Source organism: Rhineura floridana, chromosome 1, assembly GCF_030035675.1.
Source record: "Rhineura floridana isolate rRhiFlo1 chromosome 1, rRhiFlo1.hap2, whole genome shotgun sequence".
NCBI lineage: Eukaryota > Metazoa > Chordata > Lepidosauria > Squamata > Rhineuridae > Rhineura > Rhineura floridana.
This window is the reverse complement of record NC_084480.1, coordinates 141,281,311-141,296,241: the sequence shown is the minus strand read 5'-3', so window position 1 is coordinate 141,296,241 and position 14,931 is coordinate 141,281,311. Positions and strand designations below refer to the sequence as shown.

General features: G+C 44.9%; 1 protein-coding gene across 9 annotated transcripts in view; it reads right to left on the bottom strand.

Moving 5' to 3' along the window:
- Positions 1–988: 988 nt before the first annotated feature.
- The window catches only part of LOC133388306 (stimulated by retinoic acid gene 6 protein-like), a 47,811-nt gene continuing 33,868 nt past the window's right edge, over positions 989–14,931 (bottom strand). For 2 of the 9 annotated variants that reach the window (XM_061634297.1, XM_061634289.1), the window contains 2 exons: positions 14,315–14,780; positions 9,141–9,226 (listed from right to left, as the gene is read on the bottom strand). In XM_061634297.1, coding sequence (XP_061490281.1) covers positions 14,686–14,780 — 95 coding nt within the window. In that variant the 3' untranslated portion in view covers positions 9,141–9,226; positions 14,315–14,685. Of the gene's footprint in view, positions 1,974–3,719; positions 3,846–4,593; positions 4,794–5,257; positions 5,544–7,759; positions 7,837–8,116; positions 8,304–8,914; positions 8,987–9,136; positions 9,227–10,966; positions 11,161–14,185; positions 14,193–14,314; positions 14,781–14,931 lie in introns of those variants that run through there. The other 7 variants (XM_061634308.1, XM_061634322.1, XM_061634325.1 and 4 more) reach the window with 7 other exon arrangements.

Genomic DNA, 14,931 nt, shown 5'->3' with positions numbered 1-14,931 from the left:
TTTGGTCTGGGGCATGGTGGCATTTTGTCAAGAGCAGCTATGGTCCTTGTGGATTACAGAGATACCAGATGTGTTGTACAACTTATATCTCTGCTCATGTATCTTCATGTTCACGAATTGAATCTAGCCAGTTCAATTTGTTTCCTGCAATCATTATGATGTAGGTGAGGAATTGTAGACACAGAAGGCTATTGACAAAACACCAATTTTAGTTGCTGTAATACTCTGAACCAACCTCCAAACCCAAGAATTCGCTTTACTTTAATCAGTAGCTTCTCTGCTACAGGGCAGCAAAACATATGTGGGAAGCACCAATCTCTTGCTTGGCTTTCAGGGCTAAGGATGGGCACATCTGTCCGCTTTGGTTTCCCATTTTTCCAACCTTAAATTCAGTTCTCCACATAACTTCACAATTATTATTTTTTAAAAAGTCCTCCTGAAAAGTCATCACTGTTTCAGTGCTAATTTCTCCTAATATACACATTTTTGTATGCCATTTTACTAAACTATACAGTTTCGCAAGTTATTTTCACTAATATACACTTCACTGGCTGGGGAACCACAAAACTCAAAGAATGACAATATTTTGGTTTGGACAGTATTGTTTCAGAAAGGACAAAGTAAGTAGATTTGCTTTTAAATGCAAACTGAAGCCAGTTCACACACACACACTATTAAGAGAAAATAAGTATTTGTTGATAACTAGGACTAAGGGCTGCTTATTATTTATATTCTACTTTAATTGTACATTTATCATGTCAAAAAAAGTGTAAGCAGTTACTTTCCCCTTTTCAAGGGAAACACACACTTAAACAGCGTACCACACTTTTGCCACATTTGTATGCATTTCAAATAGATGGAGAGACATGAAAGGCGCATGCAGATAGAATGCCTACCGTGTATTTTATATTCCAGTATCAAAAGTCAGATCTTACACAACAATACCAAGGCACTTCTCTACCGAGGCAAAAACAATCTAGAACCAGAGTTTGAGATGCAAATCAGTTTATTTTATCTTCCACATGAAGTGTTAAATAAGAGTAGAAATTGGTTGAGACAGTTGGAAGGTAACAGACCTCCATAAATTCTAAGAGGCGTTCTAAGAGTTCTAGTCAACACCAGCTTCATCTAAAGGACTTTTGGGTAGAAAGTAGACGTTAACAGCAAACATTAACATCTAGATCCAGCATTTCCTACAGATTGATGCAATTAACAGAAGTTACACTGAACCAGTCCAAAGGCAGGTTGCATTGATTCATTTGTGCCATGTTGAGAGTGGTTCGGTGCTTTATTGGGGGAACTGCATTAATTAGCCTCTATAATGGTCAGCTTGGCATTGCAATAGGAAATGGGCCAAAATGTTTCAGTGGTTACTAGGGTAGAGGTAGAGTCTTCCTCACATACAGGCTGTCAGAGAACTGTATTGCATAGCATTTTAGCTAGCATGTTCTGCAAGAAAGGGATACCAGCTGCATGAAGTGCCATTAGGCTTTGCGCCATTGATCTGAAGCAACTTGGCAGCAGATTACAGGTTAGGCTTGATCATCTGAAGCACCAGATCCTGATGATTCCATCTTTTGGACACCCACCTTGCACTCCTTCACAGGTGGAGGCACTTCTGCCGCTGGGGGTCCAGCCACAGATTCAGAAGGAGAAGTCCCAGCAGGGAAGAAGGGCCCCACCACCCAGGTGAGGGGAGTGTTCTGCATCACAAACTCCAGGACCTCATCCGCAGCCTGCTGCACTATGCCCAGCTTCTCCCGACTCTGAGTCAAAAGGACACTGGGAAGGTCCTGGAATGACTTGGCACTGGAGAAAGTGGCCTGCAGCTCCTCCACGTAGCTGTAAGCTTGCTGCACCTTTTCTTGGAGGGTAGAAGGAAAACCCTGCATGTTGGCCAGGAGGCTCTGGCAAATGCTCTGCATCTGCTGGGCAATGTTGTTGGACAGACCTAGAGCCTGGGATTCCATCTGCTAGGGAGAGGGAGAGGGAGAAGTTAGGATACGGCTGTTGAACCTGCAGAAGGTGCGTCAAGCAGTGGGAGGTTGCGAAATGCCTGTTTGTGAAAAGCAGGAAGGCCTGGTCATCACACAGAGCAGGGGCAGCAAGCCTTTTGGGGCCAGTGGACACAGGCAGCATTTTGAGAAGGTGCCATGGGTGCCAGACACAAAATGGCTGCCATGGGGGTATGGCACTATCACAGCTAAAAGAGCAGAAAAAGAACAAAGGTCACAAAATGGTACAGAGATCCCCCACACCCTTCAATCAATGGGGGGAAGGCACCTACATCATCCGCCGCTGCACTTGCTCACAGGGAAAAGCTCCTTGCACCTCTCCTCTGTTCAGAACAGAAGGGAGGGAGGATGTCCAATCCTGGCATCCAAGAAACGTAGGCAGGTTGAAGGGCGTGTCTCCAATTGTAGAACAGACCAAGCCAGTGCAAACAGGAAATGAGCAGGAAGAGCAAACAATATCTTGTGCATTGTGGGTTTTTGAGAGAATATTTACCAAAACCTTTCAGGGGCCTGCAGGCGCCATTCTGGCGATGCCTGGCATAGAGTCAAAACTGCACTAAGACCTTCTTCCCCAGCTAAGTAGGGGAGAGGTTAAGCCACATCAAGGGGGAAAGTCCATCTACAGCAGTGGCACATCTCATTTTCAGCGCAACTTTGGCACTCTGCCAGTTCATTGGCCGTCACCAGGTTAGATGGCAGTGCTTTAAACATACTATTCAGGACTTATCTTTTTCTGAAGGTCACTTGCTTACCCATCCACTGAGGTCATGAAGTATGATGCTTCTGTCCTGCTCCCCCTTTCGCTACCTCAATTACTAGAAGGGGCTCCCCATCAGGGATGGAAAGACTTGTCAGTTTTCTCTGTTCCTCATTTTTCCCAATCTTAATTCAATTCTCTACATTTCTGGAGCAATTTGCAATTTAAAAAAAATCCTCATGAAAATTCTTCAGCATTTTAGTGCTAATTTCTCCTAACAAACACATTTTTGTAGGCAGTTTTGACTAATGTAAGCCATTTCTCATCCTGCATGTTATTTTCACTCACATATTAATTTTTATGCACACTTTCCCCTAATATATGCATTTTTGTAAACATTGGTTGGCAAACTGCATCACAAAATGTGTGTAAGTGCAAATTTCAAAGGATTGCTGTGTTTCTGGCTAGGGATCTGCTAGAATTCTGTCCAGTTCAGATTTGGTATCAAATTTTCCATTAATTAACTTATTCTCAATCATTGAAGATCAGATTTTAATGTAGCAAATTTCCGTGGCTATTTTTGAAAACATTTTTTTAAAAAAAAATTGCCTCTAAAACATTGATTGTAAGACCGATAACTTACCAATATTTCTTTATAAAGTATTGATATTTCCTTCAAAATATCAATATCAATAACAATATTTTTTCCAAGCGGAAAAAACTGATTGGTAAAAGCAGCAGGTAGCGGATAAAGAATGAAATTGAATCGATGCCAGCCTGTCAGGTCAACGGAATACTTTCGAACCAGCACTGGCCAATGGGTCTCATCCCTAGTTTTGGTTCTCATATTGTTTCAGAAATTGAGAATTTGATAGATTTGGTTTGAAATGCCATTCTCACCCATCCAGGCTAAGGTCTGCTTAGCTTTGTCAAGACGGCAACCTATCCTGCACCCCGACAGGCCATTTCCTGGGAAATGCACAGAGGCGGCCAAGAACAAGACATACCTCTGCTTGGCTGACTCCAGTGGAGTCGCCCTGCTCTGGCTGGCTCTTGCTCCACTCCAACCACATCTGCCACAGCTTCCCCTGACCATTGTGAGCTTTCTGATCCACACGTGTGGCAAATGCAATCTAGGAGATGAACAGCAAGAACATTTTTAAAAAGCATTACTTCCAGTAATCGGGCACAGAGTCAAGTAGTAAACCCCACAAACAAAGCTCAGTGGAACCTACTCTCATGTGCATGTAGGGACACAACCTATCTCACTTCCTTTGGTGTGCTTTTGCCACACAAACTAATATCTCCATCTCCGTCGGTGGCAGAACATGATGCACCTTACTGATTAGCTCAGCACTCCATTCCCAGCCAACTGACATCCAGAGACCTCTGAAAAGCTTAAAAGCAGAACATGTGCCTCTCTCCCCCATTTGGCCCACAGGATCTGTGTTCAGAGACACCAAGTCTGAACATCCACCTATTCTTCTGCTATTATGGTCAATAACAATTTAAGTATATCCCTCCATTAAGTTGTAGTGTAATCCTGTTTTAACTTATCAAAGATGGTGGACATCACCACTTCTGGAATTCACTGCCACAAGTTAAACATGCATTGTGCAACTGTATCCAACACATTTTTTAAAAAAGATGATAGATGCTTTGATAGATCTAGAGCAGCCTTCACCAACCTGGTCCCCTCTTTTGGACTACAACTCCCATCAGGCCTAGCCAGCACAGCCATACTCCCCATGAGCCTCCCCATCATATGGCTGTGCCAACTGGATCTGATGGCAGTTACAGTCTAAAGCAGCTGGAGGGCACCAGGTTGTCGAAAGCTGGCCTAGAGCAATCACTACGGCAGGCATAGAGAAGTTCTTATACCAGGTCTATTGCTTGCTGAAGCTGGGACAGAGCTTCCTCCATGGTCTGTTTGGTATGCCGCAATTTGCCCAGGCCATGCAAGTAGGCCCTCTGGCGAACTTTGGTGGAGAGGGAACCCAGGCGCACGTAGTAACTCTGCGGCTGCCTCTGCTTCTCAACTGAAGAGACCTCCAACACCTCCAGAGAAATTGCAATAGTAGCTGGAAGGAAGAAGTAACACGCTTCAGAACAGGCCACCAGAAATTATGCAGCACATCCTTCAGATCCTACAAGGGATTGCACCACCAGTGGTGGGGGGCAGTTCTACTATCACCCCCTCCTCCTTTTCCCATCACTGAATCCCCCCCCCATAATTCTGGCTTTACCAGAATTAAGTAAAATAGCAGAGCAGCAGGAAGTCACCGAACAATGCACACATTTGCTCAATTCAGTTTTAATATAGAACTTGGATTTCCTGGGGGGTGGATTTTAGTTTTCACATTGTGTACAACTCACATGCAATAGACATATGTGTTGACGGTTCAGCCCATCCCCCTTGGTGTTGCAAAAACTGCTTCAAATAGCCTAGATAACACTTATGAACATGCATGAACATAGTATAGGCCACTGGGTACAGGTGGGGGGGGGAGAGAGAGACAGAAATAATGGACAAGAGTTTACTAACCTAGCTCCTCATCCGTCATTGGGAGGTAATGGTCAACCATCTCTTCAGACTTCCCAATTACAGCGTCAACAACACTGGAGGCCATCTGCCCTATGCTGGATCTCATCACAGTAGTCCTGTCACTGGTGACTGCCATTTTAGTCATCTCAGCACTCCCTTGGACAACCTCTTTGTCTAGGTCCACCATGCCAGACACCGTTTCCTTCACTTCGGCAACTGTTTGGCAAACCGCTTCTGTTGTAGCTGTCTGTGTAGATGATGCTGGCTCCTTAAGATCTGGAGTCACCTAGAGGGAAACAGACAGAGAACAGCAGTTTTACTATGTTGCCCAGGTTCCAAACAGTCCTGTTGCAAGAAGATGGTTCTTAAAGCTTTCAGTATCCTTATCTGCTAACCTTAGATAGGCCTTTATATTTTTGAACCCCAACACATGGAGAACCTTTTGCTCAATTTGGAGTTCACAAGCTAGGTTTGCCTGCAATACTTCTTAATCTAGTAAATGGAGTACTCCAAATGTTCAATCATACTTACAGCTATCCAGCAAAGCAGGCCAATATCTCCATTATGCCAGACGTCCCCCCATTGCACCCTGGAGATTGTGGCCTATTACAGGCCACCTAATGCGAGTTTATAGAGGATGCATGATTTGAATCACCTAACCATTTATACGACACTCTCCTTCCAAGCCCAGCTGCCAAGAGATACTTCGACGCTGTCAGCAATTGGACCCAGGGCTGTCTGCATACAATACATGGGTTCTTGAACAAGATTCTATAGAAAGGTACAAGATTCCTGGGAAGTCTCAGCTGTCCCTGGTTAGCTCTACTATCACATGCAGAGAGGTTTCGAGGTAGGAGTAATGCCAGGAAAAGTCTCGGCAGCTAAGGGATAGGGTGGGAGAGATTGAGCAGGATTCTAGTATTCCTAGAGGGCAGTGCTTCAGTGCCCTGGACAGTGATATGCTGAACAAGCTGCAGTGTCTACAACTGCCCTGTTCAAGTGAGAGCTGAAGAGATTCAGATGTTCTTGTTAGACACAGCATATCAGTGACTGACAAAAGCCACTTCCAACTCACATCCTGCCTGTGGGAACTTCGGGATAGACAAGCTCAGAAGCCGCTTATATCAACACAATACACATTTCCAGCATGAAGATGTCTTTCCAGTTAGATTTCTCCAAAATTAAAGAGGAAAGCACAAAAGCAGGACTACAGCTGAACGTCAAGAAGACCAAAGTAATGACAACAGACGTTTTATGTAACTTTAAAGTCAACAATGAGGATATTGAACTTGTCAAGGATTATCAATGACCTTGGCACAGTCATTAACCAAAATGGAGACAATAGTCAGGAAATCAGAAGAAGGCTAGGACTAGGGAGGGCAGCTGTGAGAGAACTAGAAAAGGTCCTCAAATGCAAAGATATATCACTGAACACTAAAGTCAGGATCATTCAGACCATGGTATTCCCGATCTCTATGTATGGATGTGAAAGTTGGACAATGAAAAAAGCGCGTAAGAGAAAAATCAACTCATTTGAAATGTGGTGATGGAGGAGAGCTTTGCGCATACCATGGACTGCGAACAAGACAAATAATTGGGCATTAGAACAAATTAAACCAGAACTATCATGAGAAGCTAAAATGATGAAACTGAGGTTATCATACTTTGAACACATAATGAGAAGACATGATTCACTAGAAAAGACAATAATGTTGGGAAAAACAGAAGGGAGTAGAAAAAGAGGAAGGCCAAACAAGAGATGGATTGATTCCATAAAGGAAGCCACAGACCTGAACTTACAAGATCTGAACAGGGTGATTTATGACAGATGCTATTGGAGGTCTCCAATTCATAGGGTCGCCATAAGTCGTGATCAACTTGACGGCACATAACAACAGCAACAAATAGATTTTTCCTCCTCACCATCACAGTTCACTGAAGGCACATTTGACTGAGTTGCATGTTCCCTACCTCTGAGCAACAAGATGTCCAAGGATGGCACTACAGGGTTTAGCTCTTTGGCAGAGAGTACATTGGAGATTGAATGGTGTTCATTTGTAAACATAGCATGCAGACAGAGCTATGCAGAGAGACACAGACAAGATTGTACATCAGATCCCTACAGCGGTGTAAAGACTACCGCTGATTTCAGTCCAGCTTACACAGCACTCTACCTCCAATTTGACGATCCCTCCCCACTGGCTCTAGGGTGGGGTAGCTGGGGGCCTCCAGACATTGCTGGATTCCAACACACATCACCACCAGCCAACATGGCCAACGGTCAGGGTTCAGGGGAGCTGTGGCCCTCCAGAAGTTACTGGGCTCCCAGATGTCCATTCCTGCACTAGCTGAAGGGTACCACGAGAGATTTCCAGCCATCAAAGACCACTTATGTGCTTCTGTTAAGCCCTTTGCCCCCAGTCATCTAAGTAATCAAAGACTCAGTAATCAAAGACAGCCAAACCCGTAATAGGAACAAGTTCAAGTTTTAAGAGTGGCTACCTGATCAGCTGGCTCTTGAGCTACTGATTCCTTCTCCTCCACTTTGTCCAGGCTTTGACTGTCCTGTATGTCTGCTGCTGGAATTTTTAAAATGGATATTAAATAGCTGTGTTTAACGTAGTATTATTTTGGACATTTCTACCAACACTGATAGATGTTTACTTTGTGGCATTTCATTGACTGTTTAATATTGTTCTGCATCAAAATGTAAAGGTTCACATGATCATAAGATATTTACAAGCTACTTTCCCCCTTTTTCTTTCTGTGGGACCTGCAAACACTACCAAGTTAAGTGGACAGGAGGGCAATGCTCATTTCAAGAGCTACACATACATGCACAGGAAAATCACAACTCACTCTGGGGCTTGCTGAGAAGAGGCTGCACACCACTGACAGCAGCCGAAGCAATTGTCCTCACCCCGGTCTCAGCCACATCACAGATGGATCTGAAGACTGGAATGCTCTCTTTGATCGAAGAGTAGGTGGTCGAGACCATCTCACAGGCAGCACTGAGAGACACAGAGGCCACTCTGCTCACCAAGTTCTAGAAGCAGAACAACAGGCAGCAGACAAGACAACCAGCATCAGCAGTGCTAGGCCAGGGCTCACCATCTTTGGCCAACGCCTTTCCTAATATGCAGGTGACCAGCTAGATTTTGGAGTGCATGGCTTTAAGTTTAAGGAACCAAACTGTATAGATCAGGGATGGGGAACCCAAGGCCCATCAGATTTCACTGGACTCCAACTCCCATCATCCCCCAGCCAACATGGCCAACAGCCAGGGATGATGGGAGCTGGAGTCTAGGAACAACTGGAAGGCCACAGGTTCCCCCATCCCTCTTATAGATGTTTGCCACCCCACCTGCCCCTCCACTGTCGCAAGGCTACCTTGACAAGACATCGAACAGATCAAGCTGCTAGTACCTCTAACTTATAACAAGAGTTACTAAGCTGGCAAGAAAAAAATGATCACATTTCTATCCTGTGCCTTCTTACCAGGAAACTCAGGGCAGCATTAATTTTATTCTCCACAATGCCATGAGGACATGTTCAGCTTGCAAGAATTACCCAGACTGGTTTGTGTTCATAAGCTGTCTGCTACAGCAGACGTGCCAAAGGCAACAAAGACTGGGGCATGTGGGAGAACCAACAGACCTGGTGATGGCAGAATCTAGCAACCTCTGGCCTTCCTCTTCTGTGCTCTGCTGCTGTTGCCACTCCTGTCTGCTGAGGAAAGGCAAAAGTCCCCTCAAGGCACAGGAAGGACAGCCATCTGTACTGCATTGTTCATTTGAATGGAAAGTCTGCTTTGGAGCTTGACTTGTGACATCATCAGGGGTTTAGCCCAGGAAAATAGCATCACCTAGATATGCTCACCTGTTGCTCTTCGTTGTTTTTAGAATCAGAAGCAGTAGCAGCTATTGCCATGTCTTCTTTTTCCGATGCCATGGTGGTAACTGGATAGCCCTGAGAATAGGTGTGGCTAACATTACCAATTGCCTCTTAGCTGGGGTTCTTGAATCAGAGAAAAGATCTATACCATGCATACCCATAAAGCTTGCAAGAAATCCAAGAACTTCAGCAGCCCCCTTTAATTTACTCCCAAAACAGCAACCACTCCAACTAGAACAAGACTTGTTTCCTCTCAGATTTCTGAAGAACAAACTGGCCAGGTTGAGCTTTGCTAGATGTAGTAACAACTGGGGTGCTGCTCCTGAGAAATAAACCTGCAACTGGGAACCAGCCATCTAAACACATCTTTCTCAGCCATCTTTCCCACTTTTGATAAACAAGGTGCCTCTAGGGTCATTCTAGATCAGAAGGCATCAGGTTGGGTAGCCTCACGACCTAGGCAAGCAGCCTTCCCACAGCTTTGTTGCTCTGCATGTATGTAAATATTTTTATTTCCAGGGGCTGAGACTCTTTTTCAGCTCGAGGGCCACATGCCAATGGTAGGCAGGGCCAGACACAAAAGTGGGTGCAGCAATAATTGTACATTTTACCTTTCTACATCAGGCTAGTTGCTATACACACACACTTGCACGCCCACTGACACACAACTCTCCAACTTCCATCCAGGAAAGCAAGAGATGTTATCAGAGGGCAGAGCTGATAGGGGGTGTGGCCTGTTGAAGAATTTTGAGGGCCAGAGAGAGAAGTTTGGAGGGCTGCATTCGGCCCCTGGGCCCGAGATTCCCTATCCTGTTTTAGTGGTTATTACTATGTCCAGTAGAAATTAGGATCAGAGTAAGAAACAGCAGTTCCTTGTAGTCATTTATTGAATTTTTATTCCATGCTTGAATTAAAGCCAAGGCAGCCTACAGGTATTAAATACCTACTCAGAATATGAGTACAAACAGTATTTTAGAAGGCCTGCCCCAAAGAGGTTTCAATTTGCCTCCAAAAGGCAAAGCACTCAACGCTTAGCATATTTCTTTTTAAAAGCCATTTCACACATTAACGCAGAAGCAAACCTCGGATTTGCTGTAGTTCCTCCAAGAATACACTTAGGGGGCACTCAAAGATTCCTGGCAATTGTACTGTGAGGTACATGCTTGCCAGAAGCAGTGTAGAAAATTAGTAAAAGTAGCCATGTTGGTCCATGGGGGGGGGGGAGAGACTCTAAAGCCCACAATTGGGCAATAAATTTATTCAGGATCAGCATCAAAAATCACAAACAAGCAAAATGGGTAGAGTACAGAGCCCACTTCAGGTTTGAGGGGGGCCCTGGTAAAGGAACTAGTAAAACTGCCTCTCTGCCCAGTGTCTAGTAGGATAGCCAACTTTTCAACCAGTTTCTGTAGCTGTGCCATTTAAGAGCAGATTGATCTGCAGAAGATAACAGACAAGGATTTTCTTGGAATGGGGAAACATTATCACCTGTTAACTACTGCAGAGAAAGTGATATGGGAGAAATGGAAAGCCAATTTCCACAGTCTCAAGGCTGAACCATGTAAGTGCTGGCAATATTTAATATAGTGCACATAGAGGAAGCAACACATTAGTAATGCCTTCCTTCCCCAAGCCATCCAGCCCCAGGGTGGGAAAGGCTAGCTTCTACAGAATTAACACTGTTTTAGCAGCCAGTCCACCCAGCTTTGAACTAGTATGCAATTAAAATAACCTAGTTTTTTCTATTGCAGAATTACAAAACACACATAGCACTATTTAAGGAACCCAAAATACAAAGCAGGACCATTAACTTACCAAAAACCACCCAAGACCCACTTACCAAACTATCTTAGAGACCTCTTCTTTATATACTTGTGATGATATCATCAAAAGGCAGACCATGCTTGAGTGGCAGCTCAACAAAGCAATCAGAAATGTCCCACCTTGTCAAACAAGGGATGGTGGAGATCTGTGCCTCTTCTTGAGAAAGAGGCTGGAGTAATTGTGTGACTAAAGAGTTTCTCTCTGGGAACCCAGTTTTTTCCTCTTGCTCTCTACTGCTGATATTGCAGTGCTGCACTTTGCATCCATTGTATAGAGGTGAAGGCACTGTTAACTCAAACTGACTGAGTTCAGTGGAGCTTCCTATCAAGTAAATGTGCAGCCATGCAGCCTAATCCTATCATTGCTTAGTCAGAAGCAAATTCAATGGTGTTTACTCTCAAGTAAATATCTACCACCAAGTAAGTATCTAGGATTGCAGCTTTAATAGCCATTACAAGCAGGCAACAGATACCACACTGAGGCATAAGGCCTCAATCCCAGATCTCCTAACAGCCTTGTTCCTATGCACATTTCCTCAGAAGTCCCATTAAATTCACTGGAACTTACTCCCTTACAGATAAGTTTGCCTAAGATTGCAACCCTACAGGCTTTCAAAACTCTGAGAACTAAGCAGTTCAAGAACCGCAGCCTGGATTCACAGGCTGCTTGGCTTGAAATTAAAGGTGCAATCATAAATCACAATTCTCATTGTGATTCCTATAACATTGTAATAAGCAGTTCAGCAGGGCCCACTGCATCACTCTGGCCAATATCTTCTTGAGGAGCACCTGTGCACGCTAATGCAGCAACTTAGATGAGCTGAAATCAAGACTTTAGGGTGGGGTGGAGAACCCAAAGGCCCCCAAAGGTTGGGGGACTCCAACTCCCATCAGCATGGCCAATTGTCAGGGGAATGATGGGAGTTGGAGTCCAGTAACATTGGTGGGCTACAAGTTTCCCACCCTGCTTTTGGGGGTCATATACACGCCAATGCAAATCGCTGGTTTGGAAATTTTCCTACCCACAGAAAGGAAAGATACAAATCCTCATGTCTTTTTCCTTCAGGGAAACAGCAGCTTAGATGGACCATTTAGAGAGTTAGAATTGGCAGCAAGGAAAGGGTTAACCCCCTCTCCCCACCTGCATTTCTTCCGCTCCTGATTACAGCATCCAGTAGCTACTTTTTTGCTGGGGGAGGGGCAGAGTTACTCAGAACTCTATGTGACACTGTTTGGTCCTTCGTGGAAGGTTCATTCCCAATTGCTTGTGTTCCCAGAGACAATTCTTAGAAACTAGGACAGAAGTGCTAGCATTATAACCAGGAAAACTTAATGCAATAATGCATCCACACTGGAATGCAGCCCAAGATGTGATAAGGCTGCCAGTAAGCAGATCTACTCCTGCTATGAGCTTCCATTAGACAAAGGGCAGATGGAATCTTGGAGAGTGAAAATGGGTGTGCCCTAGTCGTAGGGGATTTTTTCTCTCTGTGTGTCTGAAATGGAAATGGACTGCCTTCAAGTGGATCCCGACTTATGGCAACCCTGTGAATAGGGTTTTCATGGTAGGCGGTATTCAGAGGGGGTTTACCATTGCCTTCCTTTGAGGCTAGTCCTCCCCAGCTGGCTAGGGCCTGCTCAGCTTGCCACAGCTGCACAAACCAGCCCCTTCCTTGTCTGCAACTGCCAGCTGGGGGGCAACTGGGCTCCTTGGGACTATGCAGCTTGCCCACGGCTGCACAGGTGGCAGGGCACGTAACCCCTGAGCCACTCACTGCGGGGGTGATCTTTAGCTGGCCCCTGAGACCCAGGAGACACGAGCAGGGATTTGAACTCACAGACTCTGGCCTCCCAGCCAGGCTCTCCTCCCCACTGTCTAATAACAGATTATTACCACCACCATAAATGGAAGTGCATGTAGATCACAACATGTCCTTTTGAATAATGAAGGGGGGAGGAAGCTTTTTCAACCCTAGCACTGCATTTCCTTGTGGTCACCCTTTCACCTGACAATGATGAACAGGACCACAGACAAAAGCATGTAGAGCAACAAAGGTAAATATTACCTTTGTACCATAGGCCAGGTTCTATACATACCCTCTCTAATTCTTCATCCAGACAAATAAGAAGCATTATCAGAGTTTGAGTACACACTCCAGCCTGGCAAAACCATTCAGGGTACAAAGCATAACCAATGAGGGGTGTGCCTTGGGAAGAGTTCCAAGAGCCAGAAGGGCAGCATTTGGCCCCCAGGCCTGAAATTTCCCGTCTCTAGAATAATGACCATTCATCATGTCTTTTGTTCTTTTCTCTGTACTCCTGTGCTACAGAGAATGTGGATTACCACTGTAATAGTTGCTGTAGTAATAGGAGTAGTAGTAATGCAACTGCTACACTGGGGCCCCACTTCTCGGGGGCCCCCTTTTGGCTTTCCACTAATATGGCACCAGCAGGGCAATCAGCTGGTGGGGGGGCTGGTCCTCCCCACACTCCAGCTGATCACACCCGAGGAGGGGGAGATCAGCTATAGCATGCTCCAGCTGATCTCCTCCTCCTAGGGGGTGGTAAGACTCCCGCACTCTAGCTGATCACATCGGAGGAGGGGAAGATCAGCTGTAGTGTGCTACAGCTGATCTTCTCCCCTTCTGGCATGATCAGACTCCCGCTTGAGCTGATCGCGCCCGAGGAGGGGAAGATCTGATCTTCTCCTCCTCTGGTGCAATCAGTGGGTTAGGTTCCAGACCCCCATGCTACAGCTGATTCCACTTTTTGGCGGTTTTTCGCTTTCTGGCGGGGGTCTGGAACCTAACCTGCCGTATGAGTGGGGCCCTACTGTACTAATAAAATAGTGTCTTTTTACTTTCTGTCATATTTAAACAACCAATATTTATTTGCACACAAGTATTGTTGCAATGTTCAAACATTTCTACAAACTCATTTTGAATTGCAACATTTCACCAGCAGTCATAAGGGCTTTCATTCTGATGAATTTCCAACAGATATGGGTATCTGGTTTGCTGAAGTATGGCACATTTGATGGATGGAGACAGTAATTGTGATCTCATCAGGGTGTATTGTGACATCACCTGCATGTATATAGTGATATCATGTCATTTCTGACAACACAGCTGTGGCACATTTTTCACTGGGGGAGGATGAACATTTCAGAGGTATTTTGTCTACAACTCCAACAGTTAAGATTGATCTATGCCAAAAACCACCCGGAGGAGGGCTTCACTGGAGCCCTATAAAAAAAATAACAGAAATGTACTGAGGAATACAGAAGAAGCAAGATGAAACCAGCCAGCCAGCCAAACTACAACAGGTACTATTCAGATACCTTCATCATCATATGTGCATAAAGACATCTGGGATAGCAGTTCTCCAGACCATGTGCTTTATGAGCCAAAGTTCAGGGGAGGAATGGTTAGAGCCCAATGGCAGAGCTTGTACTTGGCAAGCAGAAGGTTCCAGATTCAATCTCCAGCCTCTCCAGTTAAGAGGGTATCAGTGGCAGAACTAGAAAGAGCTGCAGCCAGTCACAGTAGACTTGGTTTGATAGACCAATGGTCCGATGCAGTGTTAAGTAGCTGCATATGAAGGATATGGTAATGCAGTCTCAGTGAGTTTTGTTTGTTTCATTCCATCTGTAGAACTAGTCAGGCAAAAACAAAAAATAAAAATTGATGGCACATCCATAGAAGAATACCATCATTTTGGCTTCCTGAATGTTGAGAGGTTGGGGTTATTTAGAAGAGTATACAACAGCAGCCATCTTGTCCTGGCTTTGATTGAAACCCTAAAATCTAAAATAAAACAAAGTTTCAGTGTTAGACTACATGTTAGACTACGTTGGACTACATTATCAACAAGGCCCAAATCCATTCCCCTTGAAGACGCAGACAGTACGTGGAACAGACAACCACGCATAAGTGGTTGCCACTTGAAACACTCTCC